The sequence below is a fragment of the Notothenia rossii genome (assembly GCF_949606895.1).
Source record: "Notothenia rossii genome assembly, chromosome: 11".
NCBI lineage: Eukaryota > Metazoa > Chordata > Actinopteri > Perciformes > Nototheniidae > Notothenia > Notothenia rossii.
The window spans coordinates 37,282,076-37,298,974 of NC_136910.1; the positions used below are offsets into that span (position 1 = coordinate 37,282,076).

Genomic DNA, 16,899 nt, shown 5'->3' on the forward strand with positions numbered 1-16,899 from the left:
CTGCAGACCCATTCTCACAGCGTTTATCAAACTTTTTCTTACTCAATATCAAGCCACACTTATTGTTTTTACTTCGGCTGTGACTTTGCGTGTGCTCAGGCTGAGTTTGGCTGTGTTTCGCTGTCGCTAAACAAGGAAAGCACACCTCTACGGAGCTCAGCGTGATTCACAACGTCCCGACCAATCAGAGCACACTGTGCTCACAGGGAGGGTGGGGGCTGGAGCTATTGGAGCTACAACGAGCCGTTAAAGAGCAACTTGCAGGTTTTCTTTTTTACTACATTTATGCTTAACCTTGCCTGAAAATTACAATTAAAAATGTTAATGCAGGATTGTATATGTTTTACAAGACATAAGGGCAGGAATTCAGAGGAAAAGGAGCCGTTTTGAGCACTGCTACTAAAAACTGCTTTTTTTAACGTCATACGTCAAACGCGTCATATTACGTCACATGGGGGAGTTAACTTTCTCGGACTCGTTCTCTGCCCAATCCGCGGTAGTAGTTTGTAGTTGGTTTGAGCGGTTGTGATTTAGTGAGCTGGTATTTTTTCGGTAATTTTACATTGCATTTCACAATTTGTAATCATGGTGAGCTTGTGTTTGTGCAGGTTGCACAAACTCAAGCCTGTCGGGGGGGGTATCGAGTCCACAGTTTCGCTCACGGGAAAAGGAATGGAGCTAGCGTTCGTTCCTGGGTGCGTTGTGCATCCACCTCCCTGCAGCACATACTCCGTCTCCACAGCTTTATCAAGAAATCGTATTACATATCTCTCCCCCCCTTTGCTGCTATCTCTCTCCCCCCTTCGCTGTGGTGGCTGTACTGCTCCAGCCGTCTCCTATGTGTTTGTTTGTTTCCCCCTGTCTGTGTTGTTTGTGTGGGCATGGTGGCTGTCACTCCTGGCTCCCGGCTCAACCTCCACTCACCTGCTGCAATCAGCTGTGCACCCTCCCTGTCTACACACCTGCTTTCCATCAAGCCATTTACAACGGCATATCAACGGAGGCTCCACAACCTTTCTCCGCCAGATCGTCAAGTATCAGCCGTATCTCGCGTCTCTCCTCCGGTACACAGCACCGTAGTGTGGAGTTGCATTAGGTAACGCGAGATACGGCTGATACTTGCGCATTAGTTTCTGTTATGGATCAGTATCAACAGTCCTGCCAGTAACGTTACTATATTATCAATACTACTTTAGTTATAGCCTGATATATGATTGCTAACTTTACAATGTTGTGATGTGACTGACGTTAGCTAACATGCTAACGCCGGTCACTCACCAAGACAGCTGCTCTGTTCTCCACTGGTTCTCCACACACCAAAGCTCCATTTCTCTCCGATGGCCGTTATTTTTTCTAATCCTTGGCTGCTCCTGGTCTCTTGGACGCCTAGCAGGCTCATAATTATAATCATATGCATTTGAATATATATTTTCAACCTCTTCTGTGTCAAAACTAGCATTGTGATCCATGTTTATTCATACGTTAGACTGGCCGCTTTCCCCCTTGTTTCCCCCACGTTAAGTTACACGCGGGAGGTCACGTGCGGAGGCTTTTTTATGCGGAAGTGAAAATGTCTTACTAAAACGACGCCAGATGTCACTGTAGTGTATATTTCTGTATATTTCTTGGACAATCTAGTGTATTCATCATTTTCCTAGACATGTATTCACTGGTGTCTCTAACCTGCAAGTTGCTCTTTAAAGACAGAGAGTGAAATTCAGTGAATACACGTAGTTTACAGAGATGCTGTATGAGAAACCAAAGTGATTTTGGAAAATTGCACAATATAAATATATTCTAGTAGACCTCAACAATGGAATTATGATCAGTGGAAATGGCCATGACATGGGACCTTTAAGCTAATAGCCTATAAAGTTATATATTAGAAAGTTATTTTCATCGAAGCAGGCGCCACAAGCTGCAGCAGCAGCAGTATCAGCAGCTGACAACAATGTCATCACCAGCAGTGAAGAAATGGATGATGTTTCAGGTTTGTGAATCTAATGGTGATATCTGCGAGAGTGATGTAACGTTAATGTTATAGCTAGTAAACATGGAGTAACCAAACTAAGTATACCCTTATATGTTAGTATGTATACAGAACATGGCTAAAAATTATCCTAAGATGTAACGTTAACCCTTCATACCTCAGCCTACTTTTAAGACACTAAAATAACGTATTCCAATTTTTATTTTGTTTTCGCGCGTGGAATTATACCGGCTCTCGTGTTTCAGTATACATAACAACGGAACCATAACAATGGAACTGACCCTCTGAACCCTCTGAATCAGACTCCGATTGGCTGTGACTGCATCCACTCAGAGTGTCCGATTCAAAAACGTGACTCTTACACTCTTTACGTCACAAACAAAGATGGTGGATGAGAATAGATCTATAAAACGATAAGCAATGCGCCAGAATCAAGGTGAGACTATCCGCATCCTTTAAAACTCTACGCACATTCGTTTCACCGAAATAAGTAAACGACTGTATTTGAGTGAGTTAAGGCATTAGTTTGCTTCATTAAAGGGTGTTAATGAATAAGTGTTCTCCAGTGCCTTTTGTCCGCTTTAAGGTATTATTAAGGTAGGGTTATTGTTGCTCTCAAAGTGCACCAGATTGATGCTTTTAACTTCAATATTTAAAAAAAGAATCTTCCCGGTGGAGCATGCCCCCAGACCCCCCTAGAGGAGGCGACGACCCCCCTAAAGGATGTTCGGTCCACCCCCCATTTGTAAAAAAATAGCACCTTACCCCTGCACCCCCCCCCCCCCCCCCCCCCCCTCCCCTCCCCTCCCAACAACTCCTGGGCTAAGCCCCGGATCTCCTACAATCCTAAATCTGCCACTGCCTGGGACACCTCTGGTAAAGGCACAAATGTTTCCATTTCTCCATTTCAGGGGCAGAAAAAACAACAAAAGCCTGGAACAACAGTAGCCAGGAAGAGAAAGTAAAACTGAAGACTCTCGGTCATCCTATATCATTGAAATGCATGAGCGGAGAGTGGATCCTCTTAGAGGAAAGAGGCAGACCTCTACCAGTAACATGGTCTCCATTAACTGGACTATAAAAGGCCTGTAGGATGGCCCTTTATGATCCGGATCCATTTTCCCCACTCAGGTCAAGAAAACTAGCAATGGATATAAGATGGCCCAACTATGCATGATTAGCAAAGCCTGGCTCCCTATATCTTCCTCTGAATGACACAGAAGCTGCACTGTAGAATGATCTGTTTGTGAGAGTGTGTGTGTGTGTGTGTGTGTGTGTGTGTGTGTGTGTGTGTGTGTGTGTGTGTGTGTGTGTGTGTGTGTGTGTGTGTGTGTGTGTGTGTGTGTGTGTGTGTGTGTGTGTGTGTGTGTGTTTGTTGCCTGTTTGCATATGGAAGTGCAAGTCTGTGCAAGCTCATTAATATGTCAATTGGCTGTACAAGCACAGTGAAGCACACTAATAGACAGCTAATGGTCTGCTTTACAGGAGAGGTTTATGGTTTCTTTATTGTGAGGAAAATCAATCGTGTTGTCCGGGAAACTCTTCTATCGTCAGTGTTTACCCACAATAAAAAAAGTTGTAACTCCACTGACAACTTGACCGTGAAGGAGCAGAAATGCGGGCTCTGTGGACAACAAGCCTGCATGGCATACACTCAATGTAAACCATGAGTTTCACCGATTGTTAGCACAAAAAAAGGGTCTCTTCAGAGGTCTCAGGAGGATTTCTCTAATGGGCACAATTTCAAACCCTCTGGCTTCATTCACAACTCACATGGGCAGACACATATGGACCCTGGAGCCAGAGAGCACATTTTAAAAGGCCTTATGAGTCCCTGCTGGAATCCTATGCCCTTACGCTCTACCAAAAAAGAAGACATTAGCAGTGATTTAAAAAAACTAACCCACAAAACAAACAAGCAAACAAGGACTTGGATTTAAAGACATTTAATTAATTGGATTAAAAAGGTTCAGACTAAATCTGCAGCAATTAGTCGATCGACAAAAAAACGATCGCCAACTCATTTTATTATTCATTCAATGTAATTGTTTAAGCAAAAACGGCAAAGAAATCTCTGTTTTTAGATTCAATTGTGTAGGATGTTGAAAGTGAATTGATTAAATAAGGGGCGGGGAACCTTTTTCCTCTCAAGGGCCATTTCAATTTTTACAACATCCTTCGAGGGCCGTACAAATTATTGAACTCAACGTCTGCTTAAAAAACTCATCACAGCCCATTCATTTCGCGTTTCTTTCATGCTGTGCAAAGAAAAAGCAACCTCTTAATCCAGATATTTGACCATGACCCGCGCATTCATGCACCGTGGCATGACCACCAAAACAGAAAGATATGGACACAAGATGTGTGCAAATGTATTTAGTTTCATATCTATGTGAACATGATTTAAGTGGGGGGCGGATCTAACCTCATCTAGGGGGGTTTGGGGGCATGCACCACCAGGAAGATTTTTTTTAAATGTTGAAGTTAAAAGCATCAATCTGGTGCACTTTGAGAGCAACATGAAGAGATCTATGGATACATCTCTCAACACCCATATGAAACAGAACTGTAAGCAGATTTTTTTCTTTATGGATATTTTACAAATCACTTCCCTTTTAAACTGTATTCTTGTTTATTGATAACAACTTTTTTTTACTGTCATATTAGTATTGTATACCTGTTTACTTTATTCTCTTATTGTTCTATAACTATAATGATCATATAAAGATGTGCGTTTACCTCACTGGTTGGAGAAAAAGCTTCTTATATTCGTTAGCATAGCTGGCTAACCAGATGCTAATAACAACAACGTTATTGACTGTATGATCAGTATGACAGATGAACAGATCGCCACTGGGCTTACAACTAAAGACACAGCCACGCAAAAACTGCGGCATGTGTACAGCTCCTTATGGGTATTACAATTCCCGGCCCGGAGCCGCGTTCTGGTGCTCTCCGTTAGAACTACACTCCTCTCAGACGAGACATATACTACGTGATGACACGTTAGGCTCGTGTTGTGTTCAAGGACCCTGACCTTGGCCAGGAAAAACAAGCTTGTTTAATTATTTTGCGGTCTAGATTTCTTTTCTTTTTTTCTTTTTTGCGTGTGTTTATAAATTACCTCGAGGGCCGTACCAAATGGTCTCGCGGGCCGTATACGGCCCGGAGACCGGAGGTTCCCCACCCCTGGATTAAATGAACGCATTATGTTTTTTCTGCAAGGGCACACAGTAAAGTGGCGGCTGTTTTTTGGACACCGCTGGCATCTATGAAAGCACTGCCACTGCAAACTGCCACCAGGCTCTGTTTGTCCAAATGGGTTGCAAACTGCGTACACAATCACACACAATCACACAGACACACACAAACACATTACTCGCTACAGCCCTTTATCTGCCAAATACTTGCAAAAGACATGCAAGCACATGCACATGAAATAAATTGGATTACTTTGTCAGACCCTTACCACTTCTTCCTGTTTTTTCACCCAAATACATCATCACAGAAAAGAGCTCTAGGGGAGTATTGCCGCTGTAACCTTTATTCTTTGTTCTTACTCAAGGATTTAGACGCTGACATGATGAAATCTCTCTTTGCATTTCTAACAGTGTTTTTCTTTTGTATCCGGAGTGTTTTGGTGCAGGTGCTGAGTGATTATAAATGGGCTCTGGTTGTGTGTGTGTGTGTGTGTGTGTGTGTGTGTGTGTGTGTGTGTGTGTGTGTGTGTGTGTGTGTGTGTGTGTGTGTGTGTGTGTGTGTGTGTGTGTGTGTGTGTGTGTGTGTGTGTGTGTGTGTGTGTGTGTGTGTGTGTGTGTGTGTGTGTGTGTGTGTGTGTGTGTGTGTGTGTGTATGGCAGGGTGTCTCTGTGTGCTGTAAATAATGTGTATAATGGCTTCACGCTGCAGAATGGCTGCAGTGTAATATTATAACTGAGCTCCATCGCCAGCGGGCCAACATATCAGTGGGAACCATCATTGGCATGGCGCTAAATATTCATTGCTAGCATACTGATAGTTCATTTAACAGAATATATACCGTGTCCCATGATATGCACACAGTGAGACACAGAGCCGACAGCTATCGACTCACGGAAAAACACACAGAGATAAGCAGTGCATGTAATGAAACATTATGCATACTGTTACAGGTGCATAATGATGTCCCGCAATGTTACACTTTTAAGCAATAAGGTATAAAGTAGTAATTTATGGTTTAAGGCAGACAGTTCTACCAATGGGCTGCCGTATAGCGCAATACACCGAGTCCAGGATGGGACAATTTTCTGCGTGTCATCCCCTCTGTCTCCCCCTTTCAAATTGGTCTCTACCATAACAGTCTTTCTAGCCAGCTCATAGAGTCCTAATGGGAAACCCGGACATGTTGAGTACCCCAAAGTTTTATGTTTGAAATGTAAAGGCCCCCGGCATATATAAGCTGCCAGATTTTAACTTGGATTTGTTGGGTAATTTTCAAAACATAAATTGCATTCATTTGTATATGCAAACAATGAGTCAAAAATGGCTTTGCCGATTTGGACAATTTTCAATTGGATGTATTTTAGGTACATTTTAAAGTTAAAGGGGACTCAAAACTGCCATTGATTTTGATCAAACAAATGTCAGAAATGGATTCAAAATCCTCAAAAAAACAATTGTCATAACGAAATTGTCCAAGACATTTTTTAGCTATTATCTGCATAATGGTTAATGATGCAAAAATAATGAGGCTTATGCTTATTGTGCACATTTCCATTATGCAAGTTAGCATTGTGATGGGGACCCGTACATTTATAACATTAAACTTTGGGTTACTATAAACTATAAAGGTACTGGCTTCATAACAGCTTTCCTGCCAGGGGGGCGTCTTGGCGTCATTTGACGCCCTTAGTCAGCTCGGAACGCTCTGAACTCGAGCCGAGGGTATCTAAAAATAATAATAATTTGAGAGAAGATCGAGTTTTTATCTCTTGAAATGACAAAAAGGAAAAAGGACAAGGACATCCCTCAGTTGGAGGGGCAAAGGAGTCTGGTGGGATTATTTTTCGCCCCCAGCAAAGCACGTTCCTGTGACGGAAAAAACTGAACACCGCCGCATCTTCCATGGACCATGCCAGGAGGGGAGACGTAAAGAGATAGTATAAGGGGACGGCGCAATTCAAAATTGTGTGTGTGCATACGTAAAGAGGTAGTATCTATAAGGGACGGCTCAATTCAAAATTCAAGTCACCCCCCACTTTTTCTGAGTTCAGGCTGAAATTAAGTCAGAGGGAACGGTTGGAAGCAAGAAAAAGTCAGCATGGCAATAAAGAGTGGAGGTTTTTGTTGCTGCCTTATTCGTTTTTCTACGGTCAATACAAATAGAACAGCTACCCACTTCATGTCCCAACAGAGAAAAACAATCTCTCAACTCAGGTCAAGAGTTGCAGTAGGGTAATGACATTGAAATGGTCAGCCTCTAAACACAGTTATTTTAATTTTTTGGAAAATGAGCCTCTCAATCAGCAGGAGCTCTCTCTTTAATTAGTGGCGGACTTTCAGATCCTCTCATGTCTCTACTCATGCCCTGCCATGGGAGTTGAGAGAGGACAACAGGGGGATTCTGATGGAAAGATAGAACAAGTTGAGGCAGAGAATGAGAGAAGTCCTCGTTCCTAGTCCTCCCTATGAAAATTCTGTCCTCCCACACAGGAACATTGGCAGATGGTTCTTGGACCACAGGCTTTGTCTGCTCAATAGATAAGCAGGAAACCAGCAGGAGTCTTGCATACTCTCCCTGCCTCACTGTATCCCTCTTTAACACAAATATATACACACATACAATATGCTGGCAGTGATGTATACATAGAAAAAAAAAAACTAGCGCACATACAAAGGCACCTTTAAAGACCATGTAACAATTTGGAGAAAAAAGTGTTTTTTTCACCAATTCCAATTCCATTTTATTCCCTGGCAGCTTGAAAAACACTTTCACATTGGTATTCAATTCATACGTTTTCTTCCTTCCTCCAAAATACACCCACTCAATCAAATGTTTCCCTGGTGGAGCCATGATCACGCCGCAGAGTTCAAAGAGTCTGCAGGGCTTAATCCCCTTTAATACTTGTGTTGGGGTACTAGAGCTGAGGTTGTGCCGTTGCTGCTGCGTGGGGGCAAAATGTAAGGTGTAATGTGCAATAATCCTACACACTGCCATCAGCAAAGCAGGGAGAAAAGGGGATTGCGATGAAAATTGCCGTCAATGATAGCTAATCCCCTCCGCAGGTGAGCATGCCACTATTCAAAGTGTGCCCTGGTTATTATTGGAAGGAAGGTGGGATATATACACAAAGGACATGCATTGAACAGATTATCTGTACAGGACATTTCCTTTTATTCATTTTAATCTTCATTATATACAGTCAGTGTGACAGTTGTTCCAATAAATCAACTTTGGTCCTTTTTCAAGCAAGTATGACATAAATTCACTGCTTTCTGCTTCTCATATCTGAATATGTTCTTCTTGTTAGTCTGCTTTGATATCAATTGTAATACATTTTGGTGTTTAGCTATTCGTCTGCCCAAACAAGCTATTTGAAGATGTCACATCGACCTTTTCACAGTTTTTCGTCAATATTGAATGGGAAAAATAATCAGCAGATGAATGACTGATGAAAAAATGGCAGCCCTACTCAGATTTAAGAAGTATCCAGTTATGAAAAATTAAATGTTTTGTTTTCTCAGAGAAAAATGATAATATGATATATTTGTTCTCAACATTGTGATGTTAATAAAGGCCCCCTATTTTTGCTGTAACTTCTTATGTACTTCTGATATAAGCCATGAATCAAAAGCATGTGTATGTGTGTGTTCATGCATATCTGCCTACATGTACACAGTATGTTGTGGGTGGGGGGCCTTACCTTGGCCGGGGTCTCCCTGGCACTTTCTGAGTCTGACCAGCGGTGTTTGAGCTGGGAGGAGCTGGGCACACACTCACAGAAATTCTGCATGGGACAAACAGACAGGGCCACTAGTGTTGGCGTTTGTTCAAGTCACATGTGCAATAAAGCATGCAAGCACATGCGCACAAACACACACACACACACACACACACACACACACACACACACACACACACACACACACACACACACACACACACACACACACACACACACACACACACACACACACACACAAACACACACACACATGCATGTAAATACAAATTAAAATAGAGGGTTCAAAATTCTAGGAAGAGAACATTTTTCTAAGCCAAAAGCCTCAAATCTCTCAAAGTGTTGTTGAGAGATAAATGGTGCTGGCACTGATAACCTTCAACCACCCACACATATAACCGCGCACTGACATAAACAGATCTGAACCCTGTACATCTCAAAGGTACCATTGAATTGAATAGTATTTACAGGCTCAATGCCTTTTAGTAGAGATATAGTTTTCTGTATACAAAGTTTCCTTGGATGCCAAATGCAAAAGAAAAATAAATCAAGTAATAATGACAGTTCCATTGGGTGAGAGTGGGTACAGCATGTGCATATGACTTTGTTTGTGGGTGTTTTATACGATATCTGAACATGACATGCTTCATTATATATGCCTCTTGCGCTCGTGTTCGTCTGGGAGTAGTTTGAGCTGCTGCACAGATAAAAAGCGGAGTAATTATGAAAGTGAGGGGCTTTCTAACGGCTCCGGGAGGGCACGCAGTTCCGTGACCGTAAAGCTCGCTGCTCCCACTGTGGAATTGCTCAATTAGCCTGGGACAATCACACCGACACACACGTGGGCACACAGATGCCTACTTAAGAATGGAAGCAGCAAAACATTAGCAATGAATTCATCAAAATGTGTTCTCCATTCAAGCATTGTTATAAGCCTGTGTATGTGAGTATGAATGTGTGTGACAAACTAAATATGCTTTTTTACAGTTGCTATGAGACTGCATGTTTCAAAACTAACAACAGGAGCTGAAAATGACTTTAAAGCAGCATTGAATCAATGTTTGAATGTTAAAATAAATCAATTTGGAGGATACTAACACTGGTTTGGTTAACGATTTAGCAAACAATTGCCAGTACTTTCACATCTAACAAACATAAAGCAACTTTATTTAGTAAAATCATTTTTTTCTGACTGCCGATTTTTGCTAACAGGTTGTGCAATGAGTTTATTAGAGCTCTTCTTGTGTGGAAACAAGTGCCTAGGGGGCTTTAATGAGAGCAGCTCAAACTCTGCTACAGAATAATTGTGTGCACACAAAATCATACACTCAAGAGGCTTACAAGCTCTTTGGTTAAAAATGCCCTGATTAAAAGTGTCAGATTTCACAGAGTCATATGAGTGGATGCTAATCTTACTTTTGGACGTGCACATTTTCCGGTATTTGTGTGTACGTGCTTGCAGTTGTGTAGCAGTTTGTGCATGATTTGGCACTTGTCACTGGGTGTGAATCGCCGTATACGTCTCTGTGAGACATTGTTATGATGGCTGACCAATAATTCACCCCTTTGCTCTAAGCATTCTCTTCCAAAGTGTACGACAGCAAGAGGAGGGAAAAAAAAGAAGGCGGCGATAGAGGAAGAAGTGAACGGGGGGGGGGGGGAATGAGAATGGGAGATGGAGGGAGATTTGGGAGAGGTGTGCTGAATTCTAATGAGCAGCCTTAGGGTCAGCGATAGAAATCTGTTCTGCCTTAAACATTGCAGGTGTCTGCGCCTGCTGCACACAGAGGAGCTACACAGCTACTAACAAACAGACTCCACACTGCTAAACAAACTGAGTCAGTTACACATTCAAGTAAATTGCAATATATGAAACTGTTAAAAACCAACAAATAGGTGCAGGAATGTAATGAAGTTGCCAAGTTCACAGGTGTGCATGAACGGAAATGGGCACATAGGTAAACTCCTGGCAGGCCAATAGGTAGAAAGACATGCACGAGCGTATGAACACGTGCATTATAAAGAGCAAAGGTTGTGTGTCACAGCTGCAGTCAGCCCTGACACAGCCTTCCCATTAAACAGCAGTATCAGAGCTTTAGTGTGTTGTCCCCCGGCCTGCTAATGCTCACATTAGTTTTACTTTAGTGACACACACACACACACACACACACACACACACACACACACACACACACACACACACACACACACACACACACACACACACACACACACACACACACACACACACACACACACACACACACACACAATATCTGCAGGGCTTCTGGTTGGCAGCGGTCCCAGTGTGGGCATGACTGCTTGGCACTGTTTGTCCAACCCTAATCTGACTCCACAAGCTCCACCAGCGGAGAGGATTTGCACTTAATAGAATATTTGGGCATTTTATTAGTTGGACCTTACATTCAGAATCCGATGTGATGGGTTCACGTCTAAGAAGACATGAAGATTGCATTCTTTTAGGATGCGTTTGCCTATGTGTCTGCAGGAATCCCAGCAAATATCGTATTGGTTGTTCTCAGTATTTACTGACAGGGATTTTAGCAAGGTGTGTTCACATCTCGCTGCTCACTAAGCCGTTGCATTGGAAGATGCTTTTCATATATTCACTTGTGGGCTTACTAATCATTTAACATGACTTGCAGACTGCTAAGTGAAGGGACGAAGACTGACAGAGTAATGGGAAAATATAAGCAAAAAGAGGCAAAGAAGGAAGCAGAATAAATTGTACTAGGACATTGTGTTCTCAGTTCAACACTGGTACAAATAGAGTATCTTGCTCAGTGTGTATTGTCTGAAAATGTTGCTATGCATTCTCTAATCCACTAAGAAAGAGAAGGGTTAACAGCAAATGGATGAATGAATAGAACTGCAACATCTTGAGAGCATACATCATGAACATATTCCAACTGTCATAATAAATAAAGAAGCCATTCAGATAAATGAGGGAGGATCTTCAAATTCACAACAAGTTACAAGAATGAGGCGTCATATTACCATGACTCTGCTTAAAGATTACTCATCACAAACACGAGGTGCTTTTTATATCCTTGGTTAACTCCGATTTAAAACTACATTGCAAAAGGATTTCTTTCGAAGTGACTGTTCATTTAAGTTGAGAGATAAGAAAATTATTTGAGGATTTCTCTGTCTTACATTATTCATGAACTAATGAACTACTTTAATGATCTCATAAATCCTAAATTAATGACGCATTCCCAATAAAAAGTCTTGCCTACTTGTAAGTGGATTAAGGTGATGTGCTATTTCCCTTGAGAGGGCCACGGAGATAGTACTTCTATATAATGTGAAGTGTATGTACTTAGGAAATAATTAGTTATTGGTTATGTGTTATTTAGCGGCTGATAGTTTATCTGGAATGAGATTTGGATATTTAAAAACTAGATCTAAAAACTCATTAGATCGTGGATCATTGACATAAGTCTCAAATGACTTGCCATTATCATTAGCTAAAACATATTTCCTAACTCAGGGTAATTCAAGAGCTACTTATTTGCTACTTATTGATTAGCAGTTAGTCTCTGATGTGTCTCTTAATTGATAATTACTCAAGGTTTCAGTTAAACTATTTAGCAAACGAAAAGAAAAAGTGCAGATCCACCACCAATAACATGCAGGGTGATTTTTTCACAAACTAATATATTGCAATAATATATTGCAATTTCAGTTTTCTTATAATATCCTGCAGCTCTTACTCACATACACACGTTTCTTGAAGAGGCATCACAACGTGTTATCATTTGTTGCAAACATTATGATTCAATGTCCTATCTGCAAAAATTGGTGCGACCTCAGAGTCTCAAGTAATCTATTTATTTTTCCGGGGAAATAATGATAATAGGTTGCAAAAGAGCAGCTGTGGAGGTTTGGAGGAGGGTGATATTGTGAATGATTGCTTTCATAACTGAAGTTGTAAGTATAAGCCTTATTTTCAAACTTGTTACTCTTGAGATCACTATTTCCTAAACATTTTTTAAAAACTGGGATGTCACTGATTACATTTTCTTACAGAGGACATATTCTGCTATTTTTCAGGTTCATATATGTAGTGTCTCTACTGGGACATGTCTCCATGCTTTAATGTTCAAAAAGCTCTTCATTTTTCTCACACTGCCTGTGCTGCAGCACCTCTTTTCACCCTCTGTCTGAAACCAGAGCCCAGTCTGCTCTGATTGCTTAGCTGGCCGGCTCTGTTGTGATTGGTCAACTGCTAAGAGATGTCCCGTCCCTTAGCCTGTCAAGTACAATGTGATGGAGCGCTTGCCTGTAAAGCGCGAGTGTTACACAGTGATGTCACTAGGTTTTGGAAGTAGACAAAGGAGTCCAATAGAGTGCCACAGTGACGCATCCTAATACCCGGAAGTAAGTTAGCATTTTACCAATTCCGGTTCCTTCGCCAAAAAGCAATGCAATTTCTCCATAAGATTTTGGAAAATAGCTGGAAATAAGGTCTGTGGTTGAGACACCTTTAAGAGACAGATCACGTTTTGTTCTATGACATTAAATCCATCACCAGTGACCCCACTGGTGATTTCTGAAGAGTTGATGTGTCTGGAAAACTATGGTTGTTAACAAGTGGCTGAATAGGACTACAGAAGTTGTGGAGGCCGTTGTGCGTCATTACACCGAACACGTAAACACTCCCGCTAAGTTTGTTTGCCCCTGTTCTGCTTGAAAGCAAGTACCTGCCTCCTGCAAACTGTTAAAACAAACGCTTCCACTCGTACCATTTATAATCTGTATGTTTGAATATGGATCTTAAGTTGGCGTGACGTTGAAGCAGCGACCCTGCTGTAATTCGTTTATAGCATAACGTTAGCATTTTGCTTCTGGCGACTAGATTTATGATTAGAAAATTATAAAAGTAGGGTAGACATGTGGATATGATCCGGCTGAATAAAACGTGATCGGTCTCTTCAATGTGTGTCAACCACAGACCTTATTTCCAGCTATTTTCCAAAATTCTATGGAGAGATTGCATTGCATTTTTGTCGAAGGAACCGGAAGGAGTTTACTTCCGGGTTTTAGGGCGCGTCACTGCGGCACTCTATGGAGGCGTTTCAGGAAACCTACACGAAAGGGAAAATCCAGAAAGCATTTAAGGGCCCCTTAAATTCAAAGGGGTCAGCCCTATGAAATAGCAAATATATAAATGTAACTTGCAGATCAGGTTTGCATAAACTGATCAAACAAACAAAAGGAACACACAAACTAAGACATTTTGTAACCTTCCTCTCATTCTTCACAAACAGAATTTAGTGGCAAACAGAATATTTTTGCATGGACTGCAGAATTTGATGAGAGCATTGTTTACCTCTCCAGAGCCTACAGTATATTGTATTCTGCAGACTGCAGAGATTTGGGTCTGGCTATTTTAGAGGACACTGCCATAGTGGATGTGATGGCAGCAGAGCAGCTTTTACAGACTTCAAAGGGACGATTCCCTGTCCTGCTGATGGCTGATGACAGTGCTGGGCATTTTTTTTCTTGGACTGCTTTGCCACTGGCACATAAATAATGGTTATACAGGATATCAGGAAGGACACTGCTGTGATTTGGTAGCAATACTAAGTATATGAGGCAATATGAGACATCCTGCAGGATAATGGCAGATCAATCATTGTTACCTTTCATGCCTTCTGTCCAAGTTAGATTCATACTCAGTTTATTTCTCACCTAATAGAGGGAATATCTAGGGAAGAGCTGTCCATGTTATTTGCTATGAGGCTTTTTTTATTCAATTCAACAGCCAGTGGATTTCTTACTCTTCTCTGATTGGCTGCATCTGCTCAGAGACAGAGGTGTCAACTAAATATTATTTCAATAACACATTATCAAGACTGCCTCTGTTCAAAAGAAACCAAACATTGAAACACGCCACAGTTAGAGCAGCCAGTCAATTAGGAGATTTACATTGGTGTAACAATATGATCTGATGCCAAGTGTTTGTGTTGTGAACTAGAGGGGCCTTTCTATTTAAAAAATATAAACAGATACAGAAATTGAAGCTTTATGTCCGCTAAAACCTCCGCTCCATTGTCTGAAATAGCACGATGAAAAAAGGTGAAAGATGATGTGCCCACTTTATAGCATATCTACAGTATAAATCTGTGCAGACGTGTCCTTGAGTGTAACATCAACTGTGCAAATTCATAAAACACAGTCAACTGCATCAGCTGAAACAGATGCATGCAAACACTGAGAGGAATGCTCTTCACCTTCAAAATAAGAGAGCATGCAGAGACAGGAGAGAGAGGAGAGGCCTGCGGGAGACCGGGGGAGATGAGTTCAATCCTAAGAGACAAATCACCCGCTCTACCCTCCACCGCTTGTCCTTGGCGCTCGCGCTGCAATCGGCCACACACAGGGAGTGAGTCTGTCACCCGCCAGCCCTGAGGCACATGCACGCACCGGAATGCAAAAACATATCACCGCACGGCTGTTATAAAGCACACAATCACTGAGAGGTCAGAGCGGCTGCTTTGAGGGCGTGAAGTGAAACAACGAGATTGTAAGCGGGTGTTAATGGTTTTTATTGTAACCTCTCCTTTCTCAGGACACAGATGATCTGAGCTCGCTCTTGCTTATGCTCCGTTATCTGCTACTTCCTTTTATGTATTGTAAGAACAGGGTTCCAAAAACGTGAAAGCTCAACCACCTAAAATACATATTTGCAGTAATTGTTACATTACTTTTTTTCCCTTTTCTTTTACTGCCTTTCCCCCCAGCTTCTGGTCCATCCACAGCTATCTTTAGATGGAGGATCTCTCTTTGAATGTCCTATACTTTCAACTTTGAATAATGTCTGATATCGTAACCTCTGTTCTCTCAGGACACAGATGATATTAGACTGCCCTTGTTAAGCTTTCTTTCTTATATTTTACTTATTAAAGGGTCCCTATTCTGCTTTTATTCAGGTTCATGTATTGTAGGTATTTAGTACCTCTACTCCAACATGTCTCCATGCTTTAATGTTCAAAAAGCTCTTTATTTTTCTCATACTGCCTGTGCTGCAGTACCTCTTTTCACCCTCTGTCTGAAACCAGAGCCCAGTCTGCACTGATTGGTTAGCTGGCCGGCTCTGTTTTGATTAGTCAACCGCTTAGAGATGTTCCCCCTCTTAGCCTATCACGTACAATGTGTTGGATCGCTAGTCAATAGAAGCATGATTGCTACGTAGTGATGTCAGTATGTTCTGAAAGTAAACAAAGGAGTCCAATGGGGATGTTTCAGGCTGGGGGGGGGGGTGGGGGCGGTTGGTGGAGGGGAGTGTGTGGGAGAGAATCTAGCTCTAGTGGAAACACAGGGATTTTAGCTTTTGCAGGCCGTTCACATTAACAAAAAACCTACACACTACAGGACAGGGAAAAGCCCCAAAATCAAAAGGGAAACCTTAAGAGCCTCAAGGATCACTCTTCGTTTCCGCCTCAATTCCCTCTTATTCCTTTTCATTTTTTTAAGTTTTACTCTGTCTTTTTATAGGGCTTGGGATAACTGGGGAACTTTAGCTGCTGTGAGTTTGTATGGCTCATTGAGGCACTAAAAGTGAGATTGGTCTCTACAAATAAACCTGACGCAGAAAACCCCCTTACACCTTGCAGAAGTAAGGAGCAAAACTGCGGATAACACCATATGACGAGCAAACATATCCAACATAAATGTCCTCTATTAATAATTCAGAAAATGCAAAAGCGGCATTTCTGTGACGGTTAAACATTATTATTGCACTCCAAGAGTCCTTAACGACAGACTGGCCCTTTGATGCTGCTGCTGCTGCTGCTGCATCACTCAAACACAGATATAAATTTGGTTGGAAACACACTGTTACAGGAAATAGCAAGGAGGGAAACATTTTGGTATCCACTTTACCTTCGTCTTGAATAATCAAAATGATTCTCATGAAGGACGTCTCGCATTTTAACTTTAC

At 41.7% G+C, this 16,899-nt stretch overlaps 1 protein-coding gene across 2 annotated transcripts in view; it reads right to left on the reverse strand.

Annotated features, from left to right (window-relative positions):
- Positions 1 to 16,899, reverse strand: part of fibcd1b (fibrinogen C domain containing 1b) — a 146,505-nt gene that overhangs the window by 106,457 nt on the left and 23,149 nt on the right. Inside the window, exon 2 of one of the 2 annotated variants that reach the window (XM_079658283.1) lies at positions 8,892 to 8,975. The exons of the other annotated variant lie outside the window; for it this stretch is intronic. Coding sequence (XP_079514409.1) covers positions 8,892 to 8,975 — 84 coding nt within the window. The remainder of the gene's footprint in view (positions 1 to 8,891; positions 8,976 to 16,899) is intronic. 2 annotated transcript variants of the gene reach the window in all.